This window comes from Camarhynchus parvulus, chromosome 6, assembly GCF_901933205.1.
Source record: "Camarhynchus parvulus chromosome 6, STF_HiC, whole genome shotgun sequence".
In the NCBI taxonomy this organism is placed as follows: Eukaryota; Metazoa; Chordata; class Aves; order Passeriformes; family Thraupidae; genus Camarhynchus; species Camarhynchus parvulus.
In genome coordinates this window covers 2906178-2925695 of record NC_044576.1, presented here as the reverse complement: position 1 = coordinate 2925695, position 19518 = coordinate 2906178, and the positions used below count along the sequence as shown (strand labels likewise).

The 19518-nt window shown below is 48.8% G+C and overlaps 2 protein-coding genes across 7 annotated transcripts in view; one reads left to right on the top strand and one right to left on the bottom strand.

Annotated features, from left to right (window-relative positions):
- MICU1 (mitochondrial calcium uptake 1) overlaps positions 1-9529 on the bottom strand; it is a 91233-nt gene extending 81704 nt beyond the window's left edge. For all 5 annotated transcript variants that reach the window (XM_030951003.1, XM_030951004.1, XM_030951005.1 and 2 more), the window contains exons 1-2: positions 9458-9529; positions 7885-7963 (exon numbers count right to left, since the gene is read on the bottom strand). The gene's annotated coding sequence lies outside the window, so the exon portion shown is untranslated. The remainder of the gene's footprint in view (positions 1-7884; positions 7964-9457) is intronic.
- A 5033-nt stretch (positions 9530-14562) lies between these two features.
- MCU (mitochondrial calcium uniporter) overlaps positions 14563-19518 on the top strand; it is an 84783-nt gene continuing 79827 nt past the window's right edge. For both annotated transcript variants that reach the window (XM_030951278.1, XM_030951279.1), the window contains exon 1: positions 14563-14708. In XM_030951278.1, the coding sequence (XP_030807138.1) occupies positions 14577-14708 (132 nt within the window). In that variant the 5' untranslated portion in view covers positions 14563-14576. The remainder of the gene's footprint in view (positions 14709-19518) is intronic.

The window sequence follows — 19518 nt, the reverse complement described above, 5'->3', positions numbered from 1 at the left end:
GCTATTCATCTGTGCTCCTATTAAAATTGGCATTATGGCTTGGCTTACTCCTTTTCAAATAAACAGGTTTAAAATTCAAATGTTAACAGAATGCAGGCAGCTAACAGTACTGATCCTCCAATCCTCTCCAGCTCTGAACAACAACGAGATGCTTATGAAAAACAACTGTGATTTCAAATTTAAAATTATTTCCACTCTACACAAACCTGATGTTCCCATTTGGTCTCCAGGGATGAATTTCTCTTCCATATGCAGAGGAAAATCTGCATGTGTTCCTTCCCCCAAGGAGCTATCCCTGCCCTTTCTAGGGTTCCCCATCCTAATTCCAGCTTTATATTCCTAGCATGTATTGGGTAAGGGAAATATTGCCAGTATCATTTAATCAACCAAAATGAAAATTAAGCCCCACAGCGTTTACTTGGGAGCTTGAAGAGATTTTTTACAACATTTCTGACTGTTGGCTTTAGTACTGCATAAATGTTTACTCTGCCTGAGCCTTAAGAAACACTAAATTATCTGCCTTGTCCAAGCAAGCTCCATCCTTGATTCTGCTGGGATGTTTACCCAGAGTGTTCACTTGGTAGCAACTGCCTGAGAGAGCTAAAGCAGCCAATTCTCACAATCACCCCAAAATAAAGAGCATCCTTATCTCAGAGCAATTAAAAAAATCCCTCTGGAAGCGGAATTTTCCATCTGCAATTTCTACAATCTCTCACAATTTTCTTTTTTTAAATCAGAAGTGCCATGATATTTGGTATATTTGGTTCACAACTCCAGGCACTGAAGTCAAGATCACTTGAGAAAGCTGATGCTCACTTTTTAAAAGATTAAAAATAAGCATCTTGTCCTGTGCAGCAACAAAAAATTCAACACCACAGTTTGCAGTAGGGCAAGGAATAAAACTGAGATCAAGTATAAAACTCCCATCAACTGATGTGATTACAGCTTACAATAAGAAACAATCCCAATTCCTGAATGATTTACTATAATAAAAGATTTTTTTAATAGGATACAACAAAGCAGCCCAGAGGGAAAGGAAAAAAAACAACAAACACATTTTATGTTTGCTTATTTTCATTATTTTGGAGTTATCATGATGCTCTAGCACTACAGCTACAAGGAAATCTGTAAACTGTATTTATGTTTCCAAGAGATAAGCCAAGCTTACTTTAAATTCTTGCTCAGAACAGCTCTGCAGTTACTTCCAGAGGTTGAACCAATACCCTTGGACAAATGAAACATTTGGGGCTTTTTTTCCAGAACAGAATGACCCATCTACTTTTATTTGTGCCATAATTCATAGGTGGTTTTGTTTAGGCAGAAGAGTCAACAGAGAACCTCAAACCCAGTAGGAAAACACCACTTCCAACCCAAAACAGGGTTCATTCAAACTGAGACCATGCAGGTTGGGTGAAAAGAAGAAATGCAACATTATTTCAACAGTTACATCAGTTCTGGCTAGATGTGGGTATTTGATTTCCCCAAACAATGACCCTCTGGCTGCCAATCTGCTCTCCAAGGAAATTGAGATAAGCTGTCCAGCCCTGGCCTTTCCAAACCCTAGATTTTTCCAGTGCAGGTGAGAATTGGAAGATCCCACCTCTTGCATCCTTTTTCAAATACCAAAAGGAGAGAACAAAAAGACTTGCTCCTGTTTTTCCAGCTCCCTAATTAGCTCATGATTCCAAGACTGAAAGCACTAAGCAGCTCAGCCTGTGGAAAAGGGACCTCCCACACTTGGTACCCCCCAGCACTGAACTTTCTGTAGATTCTTGGGGATCCAGAGCAGATAAAACACTTGAAGCAGCATTTTGATGTCAAAGCTGACCTCAAAAAGCATGTGAGAGGGAGAACAGTAATTCAATAAGCCAATGGGTATTTAATTTTTCATCAGAGAAGGGGTCACAGGCACTTATTTGAACAATTTTACTAGGACATGGTAAGCCCATGAATTAGTGCAGAATGTCAATTGTAAATTTAAATATACTGCTATGCAGGAAGATCTTCTGGAAAAAAGAATTGTATTTAGGAGGCACTATTTAGGCATAAAAACTCCTGCAGAGACTGTCTGAGATGGAGTCACTAAGAACTCAAAGAGCTTTCTGGAGCTGTGTGTTTGTTAAAAAGCCAAGTTTGACGTTGCCAGAGCACATCAAGACATCCTGACCCAACAGATGCTATAGGAAAATTCCTCACCTGTTCCCATCTCAGCCCTTGACTGTCAATTATCCCTCAGCCCTGCTCATTGAAGCCAGAGCCAACAGCAGAGGAGTGAGGGTAACAGCTCCCAGCTCTCCTGAATCCATCTTCTTGAGAGGATTGGGAAGAGGAGAAGGAAAAATTAAAATGGTGAAAAAAGCCCAACAAATCCAATGGAAAGGAAAAGTCAATATGCAAGGGAAAGAGTGAAGCAATCAGGAGAGAAGTTGCACCATTAACACTGAGATTCATAAACCTCACAGCTTCAACCTGCCTCCACCAAAATCAGTTATGACTTCTCCTTCCCAGAGCAGCTGGGGCTGCCCCTGGATCCCTGGCAGTGCCCAAGGCCAGGCTGGATGGGGCTGGGAGCAGCCTGGGACAGGGGAAGGTGCCCCTGTCCATGGCAGGGATGGCACTGGATGGACTTAAAGGTCCTTTCCAATGGGAACCATTCTGTTATTCCATGAAATTTGTATAAGAATAACTCCTGAAGGGGTGCCAGGAGGTGCATTCCAGCTAATGAAACACCTGGATCCCCTCCTTCCCCCATTTCCAGGCAGACCCAACAGCTCCTGCTCTTTTCCCCTCCAAGTTTTCAGCTTACCGAGCACAATTTTGAGAGAAAGGATTTCACACCTTACTGAAGTTATTAGCCTACCAAGACACATAAATCAGTTTTGGGAAAATGAAATCTAGCAGCAAAAGTAATTTGTCCTCAGGTAGGAGATTGGGGCAATATTTGATCACATTAATTTTGCTGGAGAGGAACCACATTTGTTTCAGAGCACGATTCAAATTGATGTAGAGTCTACCAAGTATCAATCAATGCAGAAACCTCAGCCACAGCCCAGCATTTTCTTTTTAACTGGCACTGCAGTAAAGTTCCACCTCTTCCTAAAATCCTCAGCCCTGGAAATGACCAATCCCCAACTCCACAGCTCTGTAACTACACCCAGCCATGGCTCAGGGATGATCAGTGACATCCTCCCCTCATGAGCTGCTTTATTCTGCCAATTTTGGGGGCTAAGGAGAAAAGATGACGCATTGCAAACACACAAGCTTTTAGATTTAGCTTTAGTAAAGCATTTTTAGAAATTGCAGCTGGATTATTTATAAGGATTTGGGACAGTAGCTGGCTTGAGCTTCCCTTGAAAGGGAGACAGGAGTGTTTACATCCTGGGGAAAGATTCTGGTGCCACTAAACTGGCAGAAGAAACTCTGCAAACTCAAGAGCAACCCCAAATTCCACCTGTGAGCTGAATGGCCAGAGGATCTGAGAGTGGATGGATGCAGCCACCCCAAAGCACAGCTTTGGAGACAGAAATGAAAAATGAGTGTATCCAAACAGAGTAAACTGGGCCCATCTGTTGCAGCAGCACTGAAAATAGCTCCTCCAGCAAGGCCACACCATTTCCTTGCTACTTCAGACTGTCAGACTCCAGCAATGCACTGCAGGTTTCTAGGAGGCAGCTATAAACTTGCACAGAAACAAATGCCAAATGCTGCTTTTTCCTGGTTCAAGCTTCCCTTCCCTTCCTCCACTCAAAATGCAGCACATCCCTTCAGCTTTTCTACCTAGAAAACGTTACAGTAAAGCCCAGCCATGCAAAGCTCCCTAAAAACACCTCCAGAGATGTCAGAGGGAATTTAGAAGAGCTGTAAAATCTTCTCACCCCTTATTGAGGATAACAATCCTGCTTCATGAGCTACTTCTACCCTACTCACAAGTGTGAAATTTTCTTTTTCCAGTTGCTATTCTCAAATAATCAAGCTGCCTTTGCAAACCAGCCACTGCAGCAGGTGCACCAGAGCACAGGTATTTCCACACTGACTTGTGGAGCAAAGGATCATCAAAGAACTGTTGGCAGAAGGGTAGAAAACATTACATGGCTGCCTTTTCCTAGAAAAAGTTACAGGCAGCAGGAATGCATCTGCTTAAGGGCCTGACTCATTTAACTTGCCTTGCACAGGGCATGATTTCCCTGAGAATTCCTAACTTTTCCACAGAATAGAGAGACTCTCCTTGAAGCTCCATTCAACAGTCATCCACCTGCATGTACCTCACAAGAAACAAAAAGTATCTCAGAGTAGTCCAATTTAAGAAATTTTTATGGCTCATTGGACTCTAAGAAAACCAGTGTTAACTCCTAATGGATAAACATGAAAAATTAATTCTGGAAGAGAAAAATTTAGAACAAAGCAAAAGCCTCCCTAGGCTGACAAGGTGGCAGGTTTGAGTTACCTGCAGATACAATTCCCGCTCCAGAAAGAGACAAAGGTTTTTTGAAGGGTGACAGACAGTGAATTGTCTCAGAATTTGATATGGTGAAGTCTGAACTCCTCTGTGACAAGAAGAAAAAGATTTGTGAACCCCCCAAGAACCTGAATATCACAATGTGGTAATTTCTCCTTGGCTGAAGTTGCCTTTTAAACAGAAACATCATCTACAGCCACACCTTCAAGAAAATGTTTCTTCCTGGCCAAAGAGTCATGCTTTGGTGGCTTTCTTTTCTATACAAAGAAATTTTAAATAAAAAACTTACTGAAACAAATAAAAAAATTCACAGCACCTGTGTTTCATCTACCAGATGGAGATCATTTGGGAAATCAGGAGAAGAGTACAGCATTGCTTTCCCCCCAGAAAGGAAAAGCATGTCTGAATCACTGCAGCTGCTTTTCCAGCAACACATTGTTGGATTAGCTTGAGCTTCAGAGAGAAGAGAACGTGGATAAGCCAGGCTTGTGCCTTGTGCTTTTAGAACACAGCCTGAGGGCTCAGTCTCAGCAGGAAAAAGCCAGCAGCAAACACTTGGCTCTATCCAAGGCAGGCAGGCAGCACACCTTAGGTACTGTAGGTCTGTATCACAACTGAGATTTTTGTGACAAAAACCCCACTGCTCTTCTAGCTCCTGAAGCAAAAATGCCCGAGCTGGGAAGTTTGCACCAAACAAAAGAAAACACAGAGATTCAAGTGGTGGTACAGAACACAGCTGGTCCATATAGACACTGGGGCTGGTGTGTGGCAGCACAGGAGCTTTGTCTGCATCACAGACAGGCCATGAATTCTGCAGCCACACGGATTCCCCGGGCTCATGTTTCAAGCACGGGTCAGCTGCAACTTCTCTTGTCTCACACCATGACCTTCTTTCTTGTTGTCTACATGAGGATCTCAGATTCCACGTCACAGAGCTGAAGTAAGAGAAACTGTGGTGTTGTGAGGTCTTCAGGATGAGGTGAGAGATGAGAATTTGACTTTATGTTCCCAGAATGTTGATTTATTATTTTATGATCTTATATTAAAAGAAATGCTATACTAAGAACTATACTAAAGAAAGAGAAAGGATACTTTAGAAGGCTAAACAAGAATGATAATGAGAGCTCATGACTGACTCCTCCGAGTCTGACACAGTTGATGGTGATTGGTCATTAATTAAAAACAATTCACATGGAACCAATCAAAGATGCACCTGTTGGTAAATGATTTCTAGGCTACATTCCCAAACAATTGGATAATCATTGTTTTCATTCTTTTCTGAGGCCTCTCAGCTTCCCAGGAGAAGAAACCCTGGCAAAAAGATTTTTCAGAAAATATCATAGTGACAAGAAACAACTAGGAATTTTAGCTTGAAAGACTTGGACACCCAGAAAAAATCCCCAAGCCAAACCTTGTGCTAGGCTCAGAACAAATTCCCAGTTACAACCATCAGTGCTTTGGTTCTTCCAGCCTTGTCCTGCCCCACAGCCACAGCCCAGGAGCTCCTCACACAGTGGGACTACAATGAAAAGCTGCTCTCAGGAGAGGTGAAATGCAGAATTTACAGGAGCAAACTCCATGGCAAGTGTCTCTGGGGATAAACAAGTCACTGTACTCACAGACAGGGCAGCAGACAAACAGAACCCAGAATTTACTACCCAAGGACTATTCAGGTAAGTGCAGAAGCCCCAGTAAAACAATTCATGATCTAACAGTCTGGTTTTTCTCTTTTAAAGTATCTTAAATCTAAAACTAAGAGGTGAGGCTGCCACAGGCTTTGGATGGTGTGTGCTTAGGGAGACAAAGTGCCTCAGGCTCTACTCACTTTCTGCTAGGAGTCTGTGTATTTTTTCCTTGAAGTGTCAAATGCATCACCCTAAAGATAAATATTCATCCTCAGCCTTTCAGTACCAACAAAAGAGATGGAAAATTATTTTGGACAAGGACATGGAGCAAAAGGACAAGGGAGAAGGGGTTCCCACTGCCAGAGGGCAGGGCTGGATGGGATATTGGGCAGGAATTGTTCCCTGGCAGGGTGGGCAGGCCCTGGCACAGGGTGCCCAGAGCAGCTGGGGCTGCCCCTGGATCCCTGGCAGTGCCCAAGGCCAGGCTGGACAGGGCTGGGAGCAGCCTGGAACAGTGGAAGGTGTCCCTGGCCCTGGTAAGGGTGGCACTGGATGATTGTTAACAGCCTTTCCATGATTCTGTGTTTAAGAGGGAGCCACACCATTTACACCACACTCTTCTTACAACAATTCAGTTTAAAAAAGAAAGGCAATATTAATCTCAAAGGTGTACAACACCCAAAGATCCTGGGTAACTGCTTCCTGCTAAATTATCCCAAACAACATCATCCCCCTGAAGTCACATCTACACCAGGACACTTTTTCTCTGGCACCCCTTCAATGTCCCAACAGGAAATCACAGCACCTGGAATTATATAATTAAAGTTATTTTTATTGTTGTACCCAAGCATCCTCAGCCCCCCTGAGCTGAGCTAAAATATTGAGCCCCAACATGTCAACTGGGACCTTGGGAAGAAAAAACCAAGTATTTCCATATCCCAGCTCACTTCAGGACATGTTACTGCAGCAACTGCAACATCATGAAACAATGTGTTTTTATAACAATAATATGATTGCTACAGAACTTCTTTTGTTCAAGAAAATAAAAATGGTTATTGCCACAGTCCAGACCTAAACAAGCTGATGGCTCCCTCACTTATCACCTGAAAAAAATTAACATTTCTGAGATGCTGCTTCAAATGATCAGCAAGGAAAACTGGATCATCTCTCCTCAAACTCTTCCAGGAGCTTACCCAGGAACCTGCAGGGAGAAGTGACACAGCCTCCAGTGACACACAGGGCACCCCAGAGTGTCCCCAGCAGGCAGACAGTAGTGATGGAATCAAGGCCCATCATTCCTTGTCCTCCAGGGCATGGCATTTCAGCTTCCCTGGTCCAGGAAGCATGAGGGAATACCACAAAGGTTGCTGCAGGAAACGGGGCATGGGGAGAACAAGCCACTTCCACAAGGACATAAAGAGAGGTTACATGAGCTTAAGATTCACTGTTCAAACACATTTTTAGTGACCACTTCAGGTTTTTTTTGATGTTGAGAGTTTTTTTTACATTTTATGAAAGTGGTGGAACAGCTGAGGTTGGCTTGACAGAAAGCTCCAGGCAGAAAAACTTTTTCCAGGGCTCAGTGTGCCCAAGCTCCTGCACCAGGAAAGTCAGCACAAGTTTGCACACTGCAAAAAAAGGCAACTCATTCTCCTACAGCTTTGAGAGAAACCCTAAGAGAACGCTCCAGGACAAGAATAATTCTACACAAGGTATATTAATCAGCCAAATGATGAACTCAGCAGTTAAAGCACCTGAGAGCAGGGAGTTGCACAGCCCAGTACTCAGCAACACCATCCTCACCTGTAGTGTATTTGCTCCCAGTTTGCAGGTCAAGGGGTCACAGGGAACACAGGGAAGTATTTCTCAGCTGGGGCCTGTTCTAAAAACGAGAAAGAAACATAATAAAGATCACAACTTGGTGCTGCACCCAATTTCCCTCCTGGCAGTCATGCCCTGCAGTGCTCACACATATCGACCTCAGGAAATGCAGCTCAGACTGAGCCAAAAAAAGTCAGGAGGAGGAAAATGGTCAACAGCTGAATAAAGGAATTAAAGATAAGCCAGGCCTTTAACTCAAGCCCCAGCTGGCAATGAGGATTCTAAAGGAGAAACCTTTAAAAATCCTGCCTGGTTTGACCTGCCCACCCGCCCAGACCCCACTAAACACAGCCAGGTTTACCATCTTTCCCAAGCAGCTCATTAAACTACAGGCAAGTACAGAACATATAAATCACGTCGTGATAAACATCAGGCATTTCTGTGCTCCGAGCAGTACATTAACTCAAATTCACCCTAAAGGTTTTCCGACACAAACTGCACATCAAACACAGCTGGGGCCATTCAGCGCAGTTAAAGCTTTAAGGAACCTCTGTCAAGAGAAAGTGGTTTGACGTGAGGGTGATAACTCACACAGCCCGGGCAGCGCCGCCGGCGATCCCACAACAGCAAGAAAAGCAACCCAAGCCTGGCTGCTCTCACTACACCCAGCAAGAAAACTGACCCAGGCCTGGCTGCTCGCACGGTGGGAGCTCCCCAGAACTCCCTGCAGGGCCCCCGGTACCGAACCCCGGCGGGACCCTCCTTCCTCCGAGCGCCGCCACGGAGCCCCAGCCCCGCGGGGTCATTGGGGAAGGCACAGGGTCACTGCGGGACACGGGGATGGAGCAGCCACAAGAACACGGCATCCCGAGCCCCGTGCGGCCCGCAAAAACTGATTTTCCCGGGCAGCAGCTCTGTCTTAGCCCCAAGGCCCGGCACCCAGCACCCCTCACTGCCGGGGCCTTGGGGTCTCTCAGCTCCGGCAGGCAGGACCATCCTATTCCCGGGGCCTTGGGGTCTCTCAGCTCCGGCAGGCAGGACCATCCTATTCCCGGGGCCTTGGGGTCTCTCAGCTCCGGCAGGCAGATCTATTCGTTGGCTAGTAATACCCGGGGTGGGGTCTCAGCTCCGGGAGGCAGGACTCTCCTATTCCCGGGGCCTTGGGGTCCCTCAGCTCCGGCAGGCAGAACCTCCCTATTCCCAGGACCTGCGACTCCCCTTAGCCCCGGGAACCCCAGCTCAGCCGCCGGGACTCCCCTCAGACCTCTGGCCTCAGCAGACCGCACATTCCGACTCCCCCTAGCCCCGAGACCCGGGAACCCCAGCTCAGCCCTCAGGACTCCCCTCAGAACTCTGGCCCAAGCAGACCCCACATTCCAGGGCCTTGAACTTCCCCGTGCCTTGGGAACCCCCCCCTACCCGCCCAGTTCCGGGCTCTGGCATGCACTCAGCCCGGGCCCCCATCACTCCCAAGGCCGGGAGCACCGCAGCCCCGGCACCGTGAACCCCCCAGCCCGGAGCCGTGCCCTCTCCGGCCCCTCAGGACCCCGCTCACCTCAGCCCCGCCGCCGCTCCCGCCGCCCCGCCCGCCGCGCGCGCGCTTCCGGGGGCGGGGCACAGGGCGTGGTCTGTGCGATGTGGGCGTGGTCTGCCCGCGATGGGCGTGGCCTCGGCACTTGCCGGGCGCCGTGAGGGGCGCGGGGATTGCTGCGGGTTTTAGGGGGTCCGTGCGGGTGTAGGGGTTCAAAAAGCTCTTTGTGTAGGTCAGGAGAGGCTTTTATACAGCTTGTGGTGAGTGCTCCTACGGGTTCTGTGTGCAGGGGCTGAGGGGAGTGGGTATAGAGCCTTGAAGGTTTTGTGTGGGGCCTCAGGGGCTTAGACGTACTTGAAGGCCTGTATATAGAGTCTCAGGGGTCCATATGTATATATTAAAAAGAAAAAATATATGTATGTGTGTGTTATATGCATATAAACATATTTATGTATACAGACATATATATGTATGTATATATATATATGGGTTCTGTGAGGTCTATACATAAGGTATGAGGGTCCCACCTATCTATAGGTAGATAGATAGTCTGAAAGGTCTGTATATAGAGTCTCAGAGACCTGCCTATAGTTTATATATAGATTTATATATATAGATATAAGTATCTATGGATATATATGCTCTGAATGGTCTGTTTATAGGGTCTCAGGGGGTCCATGTATATAAAAATATATATAAAAATATATAAATATATATATGTGCATATAGATATATTTATATATGCGTGTGTGTATATATATTTATGTGTATATATATATATATGTATGGATTCTGTGAGGTCTGTATATAAGGTCTGAGGGGCCCACCTATGTATAGGTAGATAGATAGTCTGAAAGCTCTGTATATAGGGTCTGAGAGGCCCAGATACACAGACAGAGGCTCTGAAAGGCCAGGCTATAGGTTCTGAGGGGCCCATATATATATTTATAGGTTCTGTATATAGTATCTCAGGGGCCCAGATAGATAGACAGATAGACAGAAGCTCTGAAAGGCCTGTAGATAGGATCTGAGGAGCCTATATACATATATTTTTTATATATATATATTCTGAAAGGTCTGTATATAGAGTCTCAGGGGCCTATCTATAATATATCTATATCCATATCTATCTATCTATATAATATATATATATATATGCTCTGAAAGGTCTGTATATAGGGTCTCAGGGCCCCATACCTGTAGGTCCCTCAAGGCCTGTATACAGTGTACAAGGAGTACATTTCTAGGTCCTGAATGGCCTGTCTGTAGGGTCTGAGGGGGTTATGTACAGGTCCTGAAAGCCTTGTATGCACTGTACAAGGAGTGTCTCTATAGGTCCTGGCTAGCAGGGCTGAAGGGTTTGTGTATAGGGCCTGAAAGAGTGGTATATGGGGTCTCAGGGGCTTTTATATATCTATAGAATCATAGAATGTTAAGGGGTTGGAAGGCGTCTTGAAGATCATCTTGTCCTACTGTGGACAGAGACACCTTCTACCATCCTGGGCTGCTCCAAGCCCCATCCAACCCAGCCTTGGGCACTTCCAGGGATCCAGGGGCAGCCACAGCTGATCTGGGCACGTGTGCCACCCTCAGAGGGAGGAATTCCTCCCTTCTCCAGGGCCATGGGTAGGTGTGGCAGCAGCTGCAGCCAGTGGCCCAGGAATGGGATGGCAGCAGGAAGGGAAAGTGAGAAAGGCACGCCTGGGTCATGTGCACCTCGGCATCCAGATCAGAGGCAGGACTCACTGCTGAGGAGGCTAATTTTAGCTCTTTTAATTTTAGTTGCTTCCAGATGCCTCTTGGGCTGGCTTTCCTCAGGCTTTAATATACCCCCCATTAAAAACACACATTTTCCAGGGGCATAAATAGACAGTGATTGCTCTTGAGGAATCCAGGAGGCTGCTGAATCCCGACTGCTCTCCCAGTGTCACTGGGGATTTTTAATGAACCTTTTGACCAAGCTTTTAAAGGGATCCCAGGGGCTTAGAGGGGTCTCTGTGTGGCTGAGGTCCAGATCCCAAAAAGGGGTGGGAGAAGCAGCCAGCAAACACTGGCATGTTTGGGTAGCTCAGGCCTGAGTTGGGATGAGACATTGGGATCTCCATCCTGCCCAGTCCAGGGGAATTTTCCCCTCTTGTCCTGTTGCTCCATGAGAAGCTGGGCAGTGCTCAGCTTACAGAGGGTGGCCAACACCATTCCTTTATTGGCAAGTAGACTCTGCCCCCCATCTCAGGGCTGTGCTGTTTTATCTGCAGTAACCTGGAAGCACCAATGTTTCTTCTAAATAAAAGGTGATAAAAAGCACTTGGACCTGGGATCCTCCTGAATTTCCTCCTCCACCCATGCCTAATGCACCTGCAGGATTTTGCATCAATCTCCAGGTGTCTAATTCTGCTGTATCACAGCCCTGGACATCTGTAGGGGCAAAATTGGCTAATCCAAAATTTAAATAAGACAGATAAATTGCTGAATCTATGGACTAAAAGATAATTTAGCTTTTTTTCTTCCTAGCTGGTTTATTTCATCCAAGAACTTTGGGGCATGGGTGGGTTTTCCAAAGTGATGGCTTTGCTATGGCTTATCCCACACTCACCTTCTCTTCCATCAGTGTTTTATTTGCAGGAGGGAACAGTCCATGCCTCTCTCAGCAGTGTCAGGATGGTTGATGAGGGTTTGAAGCTTAGGTTTTCCACTTTCCCACTGCAATAATATTAACTGCAAACTCTGGTGTGCTTTTCTCCAGCCATTCTTCTCAGGAGCAGCTTTCCAATATTCAGTAATTATGAGCACCAGGAGAAAGCCTTGTTAAATGCATTATTTTATTTAGGTTTTCCAAGGGTGGAAGATGCTTCTAGCAGGAGCTATTTGACATGAAATGACAGGGTTTCATTCTGGTGCCAATATCCTCACCCCTCTCTCTCCCTGAGCCTTGGGGAGCCGTTCCCTGCTGGCTCCTTTAATTGCCTGGGGTATTGATCTCAGGGCTCACATTTAATTCCCATTTTTGTGCTTTGTAATGAGTGCCCACACACTCAGCACGGGTTTGCTAATGAATTTTTGGCTTTTCTGCTGCCCTCAGCCTTTGCTCAAAGCCCATCTTCCCCCACCTCTATCAAACATTCCCTGGAAATGTGTAAACTCTGCCAAAAGTTTTACTTTGGGTCATTCCCGACTCCTCTTTAATGATAAATAAATATTTAAGCACAGAGTGTGAATGGCTGGAGGAGTAGGGAATGGAGAGAGCTGGGGCAGGGTCTGCTTGCTGTGCCCATCCCTGTCCCCCCTCAGAGCTGCTGGCACTGATCCCTGTAGGAAACCCCACGAGGAGGAGAGCACAGGCTCATCCTAAATGTGTCTGTGCTCCCCAGGCAAAACCAAGATTTGGGGTGGGTAATTCATGGGGAGAAGAGGTGGCTCTGCCCCCAAGGGACCTTCCCCATCCTGGGCCTTCCTTCCTGCCCCTTTCCTGCCTTTCTAATCTTTCTTTTCCAGCTCGCCCAGGCTGCATTAAGCACAGTTTGGCCATTTTTAGGATTTGAATCCCACTGGGATGCTGGGAGCTGTCCCAGGGAGGGGCTGGGATGCTGCAGAGAGGGAAACCCTGGCTGTGGTCCATGAGGTGACTCCTTTGCTGAGATGTGTGTGAGAACATCTTCCACTGTGGAGTGATCACTGAGGGCTTGGCTACTTGAAATCCTTGTTCTGAAGCATTTTTCCTTTCACCTTCGGTTTTTAACATGACAGGAGAGGGAAACACAGCAAGCAGGGATCAAGCAAAGACCCTGTCAGGTCTGAGCAATGAGCTGCTGCTGCAATTTTTCTCCTTGGTTTTCCAAGAAAATGCAAATAATCCTTGAAATGCTAAATGTGGGAAGTTGGAAAGACAGTGGGTAAATCTTCCAGAAGGACACAGTCGAGGTTTCCATCTCTTTTCCCAACCAACAAAGAGAAAGAAGGGAAGGCTCATCTCTGCAGGAAAAATCCAGCCAGAACTGAGGATTGAGGTGGAGCATTTCTCAGGGACAGACTCCAAAATGACATTGCTGGGAGGAAAGCTTAGAACAACCCATCAGGCAGCACTGGAGGGAGGTGGGGATGGAAAAGGGAGTGTTGTGATGATGTGGGTGATACTGAAGCACATCTGTGTCATCCCATGACTTGGTCGTGCTCCTCTCCGTATTTTTAGAAACACAGAGGGATAAATAACAGGAATTCAGATGGAGCTGCCATCGGTGCTGTAGTAACTCCCAAGGCCAGAGGAAAAAAGTCTTCTCTAAGCAAAGTAATTCAGGTACATCATCTTCCAAGAGAAAACTGAGCACAGATTGCTTATTTAGTCCAGGTGCTGCAAGGTCTGTGCTGGCAGCCCAGCCCACCATGTCTGCAATATAAATATAAATATGGATATAAATATGCATGTACATATATATACACATACACATATATATACGTGTGTGTGTATATATATATATATATATGTATATCCAGATATTTTTTGATCACATACTTTTCTTACCCTTCACTGAAACTGCTGTTGGCTGGGGTGCCAGTCTGACCCAGCCCCCAAATCCCTGTGCCACCCCTACGCTGCATCCCTTGTGGTATCTTTGCTGCACCCCATCTTCCGGCAGCCTCTCCCTGGTGATCTCCCTTTCCCGGTGCGTCCCACCTCCCTGCACCCCTTTCCCGGTGCTCCCCACCTCCCTGCATCCCCTCCCTATTGCTCCCCATCTCCCTGCACCCCTTTCCCGGTGCTCCCCGTATCCCGTCTCTGGCTGTTCCCCCTTAGGGTTCCCCCCGCGCCCCTCTTTCCACTCCCCGCCCCGCCCATCATTGGCCCCGCCCCCAGTAGACCACGCCCATCACAGACCCCGCCCCCGGCACCCCCGCCGAGGAGTTTCCCTGCCCTCGGGCCCGCGCGCAGCCCCGCCCACCGGCCAATCGCCTCTCCGGGCCGCCCACTCGCTCGGCGCCGATTGGCTGCGCGAGCCCCGGGGCTGGCCGGAGGGGCTCAGCGATTGGCCAGCGGTGCCGGCTGGCCCCGCCCCGCCGCTCCCCCGCCCCGCCCGCCCCGCCCGGGCGGCAGCAGCACCCCGCCGCCGCCGCCGCCGCCGCCGCAGCGTGGGGCGGCTCCAGCGGCGCGATGGCGGCCACGGCGGGCAGAGCGCTGCCGCTCCTCCTCTGCGGCCGCCGCCCCGCCGCGCTCACCGCCGCCGCCGGCCGCTTCCCGGCGCTGGGCCGGCGCCGCCAACAGCAGCAGCAGCGACACCGGACGGTGAGTGAGGCAGCAGCCGTGTGCCCTTCAGAAGGCGGGCGCGGTGCCGGCGGGCGGCGCGGGGGCCCCGGCTCCGCGGCTGCTCCACGGCGGTTTCGCGGCGCTTCCCGGCTCCGCCAGCTGCGCGTTTATTCTTAGCACCGTCACCGGGTGAAACTTGAGCGCGGCGGCGGGCGGCGGCAGCGGAGCCCTGCCGGTGGCGCTCCGGCAGCGGCAGCTCCTGGCCCGCCGGCGCCGCTCCGGGAGCGGGCGGTGCTGCCGGCGCTGCCCGGCGTTCCGGGGCCGCGCTCCCGGGGCGGGGGTCGCGGGGCGCGGCCGCCAGGTGGCGCTGGGGGCCGCCGGGCGGGCAGGGGGCGCGGAGCCCCCGCCGGGAGCGGGAGCGGCGGCACCGGCACCGAGCGGGCAGCGCAGCGCCTCTGCCCCGGCTCTGCCTCCTCCTTCTCTTCCCGCCCCCCTCAAGGTCAGCCAAGGCAGAGGCGCTCGGGGGGCTCCCCGAATGCCGCTCGGTGCGGCGGCTGGGGAGGGACGGGGGCAAAGCCAGCCGGGCTCTGTGCGCTCCCGTTTCCTCGGGGGCTTTGCCAGGAAAACAAGGACTGGCAGCGCACGGCTTTGCTGGGTGTCTCAGGGCGGAAAAAAACTGTAAAGGCAGCAGGTTGCGTCTTGGAGCTCGAAAGATTTGCTAAAAATACCGGGAGCGTTTTTTTTTCTTTCTTTTTTCTTTTTAAACGAAGGGAACAGTGTGTAGCCGTGGGCTATCCTTCTGGCTTTTGCCACAATGTGTTTTAGTGCTGCCTCTAAAGGAGCTTCTGTCGGAGGTGCGCACCTGTCGCTCCCTTGTTGTGCTCCTTAACGAGTAATCCCGGAACTCCGGGGAGGCACCACAATCGTGGATTAATCCGGCGGCGGAGCAGCGGATCCGTGGCTGTGCTCCCTGGGGTGCTGTTGGAATAGTTGTTTGTGCCGGGTGCCCCCGGGGTGCTGCTCGTTCCCCCGCCCCTGCCGGTGTGTCCTGGCAGCCGGGCATGCCGGAGGTTCCGTCCGGATCGGCTGTCTCCACCCCGGCGGTCCCGCTCCTTCCCACGTGTGACGTGCGACTTGTGGGTTCATCCCCGCACCTGCTCAGGTGTGGAGTGGCCTTTCCAGCGCCCCCAATTAATGTTTGAGCCGTCTCCTTCAGCGGTGCGGCCCTGGCAAATAATTTGTGTTTGTCTAAATTTAAATTGACCTTTGCGATTGATTTAACGGAGACTCGGATTCGGGCTTGGTTTCACTCCTTGGGCTAAGTGGAGCAGTAAATGTGTGAGAAAATTATTTAAAAAAACATTAAAACCCCGTGAATCTCCTGTGTTTGCCCAGGATACCGAGTGGACGTGACTGAGGTGTGGGCATGTTAAAATCCCACTGTCAGAGCTGTCTCCTGCAGGGGCTTGGGAAAGGGAGGAGGAGGAGGATTTTGCTCCTGTCCTGGGGACTGATGATTAGAAAGCCCTCCTGGCTTTAGTTGGGCTGTGCTGTTTGATTCTTGGCAGCCTGGCTGTGGTGTTGCAGTCCTTGGTTTTTGGGTTTTTTTCAGCAGGTTGGTTTGGTTGAATCCCTGAGAACCAAGAGATGGGGATCCAGGATCCTGGCAGTTCCTTCTGGCAGCATCTGTGATGTGCCTGTTTATCCCCTCACAGCAGAGATGAGTTCTCCTTTCCCTCACACTGCGCTTGGGAAACTGCAGAGCACGGGGAGAGAGCAGCTGAATCCTGGAATAAGTGATCTGTGAGGAGAAATTAAAGGAACTGGAGCTTTCATAATAAAGAGGAAATTGAAAGGAAGTGTTGCTGCAAAAGGGAAGCAGAAAACCAGACAAATCCTCGTCAGGTGGGAGAGGGAATGGGCTCACAGTGTGAGCAGAGGGGTTTGGTTAGGTGCTGGCAGATTTTATTGACAGTGAGAGCAGTGGAATGCTGAATTATTTCCTGGGAAGGCTGTTCAGTCTTTGTTATCAGAGGTGGTTAGGACAGGTTAGGCTCACATCAGTCAGTTATGGCTGATGAGGAATTGATCCCTCTCTGTCATGGGGCTGGGATGTACAAGCTTCCTGACACCACAGATTAAATTAGGAAAGATGTAGGAAGAGTTTGTATAATATGGGTGTAATTAATAGAGTGGTTACATCAGGTGTTTCTGTGCAGTGTTGTTTTTAGTACCATCAATTCTACTTGGGTACTTCTCAGGATGGCTGGTTTCTCACAGGGGTGATAAATTAAATGGGCTTTCTTTGAGACAGGGTGGAAATGCTAAATGGTCTTATGGATGAGTTCTTTCAAAAGCAATATAAATAATGCTGGATGAAACTGCACCAGCAGACCAGGTTACTGTGAGAGGACAGAGCTGTAAAACAAACAAAAAACCTCTTCCAGATGGGTGAAGTACAAAGGAGGAGGTTTTGAAGCCACCAGATGGGAGAGAGGGTGAGGAGGTGAACAAATCCTTGGATTATGAGGGAACAGTTGGGAGTACATCAGTTCTGGGGGACACAGGGCTTGAGTGAAGCGTTCACAGCCTGCTGGAGAGTTCTGGAACCTGGGGGAGCTGGGAAAGCTCAGCGGGCTCAGCATGGAGACGTTCCCACAGGAACAATCCCGTAGGGAGAGGACCACGAGTCTGTCCCGAACAGGATCACAAGGGGTGAGAGATCTGGGGAGGGACATGCAAGAAACTTGAATGAGAAGTTTGTTCATTGATCTTGGAGTAGGAATAAGCAAGAAGAAGGAAGTTTTTATTGATATTTGTAGATTTCCCCTGTGAGTGTGGCGGTGGTGTGCGTTTCAGGGCGGCTGGGCAGGGTGAGGAGGCCTGACCATGGAGCAGGTGGGGCTTGGGCACCCACAGCGTTGGGACGGTGTGACAGAGCTGAATAAATGAACTTGGAGCAGAAATGTCAGAGGCTGCATCTCTTTCCAGGCTCCCTGTTTGGCTGCACACACGTGAGGGTGGAGGAAACAGAGTTCCCAGATGTGTTTGCAGTGGAGAAGGTGCTGGGGGGGGTAATGTGAGGGAGGCCGCACGTCCTGTTGGACAGCCTGGGGAGAGAATTAAAGTGGGGCTGTTCCTCAAAGGAAACTTCCTAATGGAACAAGGGAAGGCCTTCCCTGTCTCCTGCTTGTCCCAGGTGCTGTGGAAGTTGAGCATCAGCTTCCCAAGGGTTGGGAAGCAGGCCTGGAAAAACCTCACAAGGAAGCAAGCTACAGATGGTTTACAGTGATGTGGAGGTGGACAAAAGACTTAAATGAAACACACTGCTTTTGTGTGTTGAACACCTGATCCTCGTGGCTGTCTTCCTGCAGGGATTAGAGGCTCCTGTTCCTGCATTTCCTGGTGCCTGTAGCCTGGGATTGGGTTGTGCTGGGTTGGACTGTCATCACTGGTGCAAAAATACCTACAGAAAATCAGGGGCTTGGCTGTGCATGGCATTCCTGTGGTGGTCCATTCTAGCAGCTCTGGGCAAATCAGGAATATTGACTCCTAGTGCCTTCTTCTACACCTAAGAAGGGAAAACCGAACCCATCTGAGCCGCAGCCAGATTTTGAGTGGGTGTTGGACAACCTGCAGGTTTGTCTTTGTGCTCCTGATGAGAACCAGGGTTGTGCTGATCCATCCTCCAAGCCAGGAAGGATTTTTGGTGGCTCAGGTTTGAGGATGTAGTGGAGACTGTACCCTGCAGAGATCTTGTGCCAAGAAGAGATGGGATAAGCCTCAGGAGGAGGATGCAGGGGACATCCTGCTGCAGCTGTGCTTTATTCACCTTAGATACAATGTGTATTTAGTGAGTTTTTTCCCTTTGCAGTGCTGACTTCCAGAGAAGCTGTAGCTCAATAGTGTGGTCATAATTTCCTGTGGGCAAGACAGGAGGAGTTTTTGCTTCTTTTTTGCCAGGTTCAGGATTAAATGTGTGAGATGGTATTTCTTGTTGGCACTCAGATGTTTGTTAGTCCTTATCTCAGTTACAGTCTCACAAACCCTGAGTTCTACAGCACTTCCCTCTAACAAACTAAAAATGGAGCTCCATCTCTCTCTCTACAAGGCCTTTTAAGGATAAACTGTCCAATTAGGAAATGAAACCTAAATTATTTTCACTTTTAATCCAATAACCAACCACCCATGGCCTGCAATGGGGACTTTTTTATCCAATTCCACAAAACCACCCAAACCCATGGAGAAGAAGGTGAAAAAGAAGGATCAGCCTCTGCCCTAAAACCTCCATCTTGTTTATATATATTACTGTATTCTAAAACCTTAAACTCTGAGTTTTCCACCATGTGGTATTACACACTTCTATTCAAACTCCACACCCACAATCTCAGATTATGGCAAGAATTGAATTCTACCATTCATTCAGATAGAACTGAATTCTGTTACTCAGTTTTGGAAGCCTTCTCCACAGCCTCAGTGGAGAATGAGTGTTCTCCTGGGGCTCAGTGCCTGTCAGCACAGAAAGTTTAAAATTCTCAGCATCCAGGGTTCCAGCACCTCCCTGTCACCAAAGCTGCAGTTTATTGTCCCACTGCTGCCCAGCCCCTGAAGGAAATTGCCAGGTGAAGTGGCAGTGGGTGGCTGCAGGGACGGTGGCACTTGGAAGGCTCTGGGATGTGATTTTGCTGAGGATGGAAGCTGGCAGCCTTGTTTAATTAACTGTACTGCTGTTTTCCTGACCTGGCATACTGCTGGTTGTGATTTTCCAAGGAATGATTAAAAATGTGTGCTAAAGGGGATGACCAGCAAATATTTTTGGATGTATGAAAGTGGCTAAAATCAGAGAACA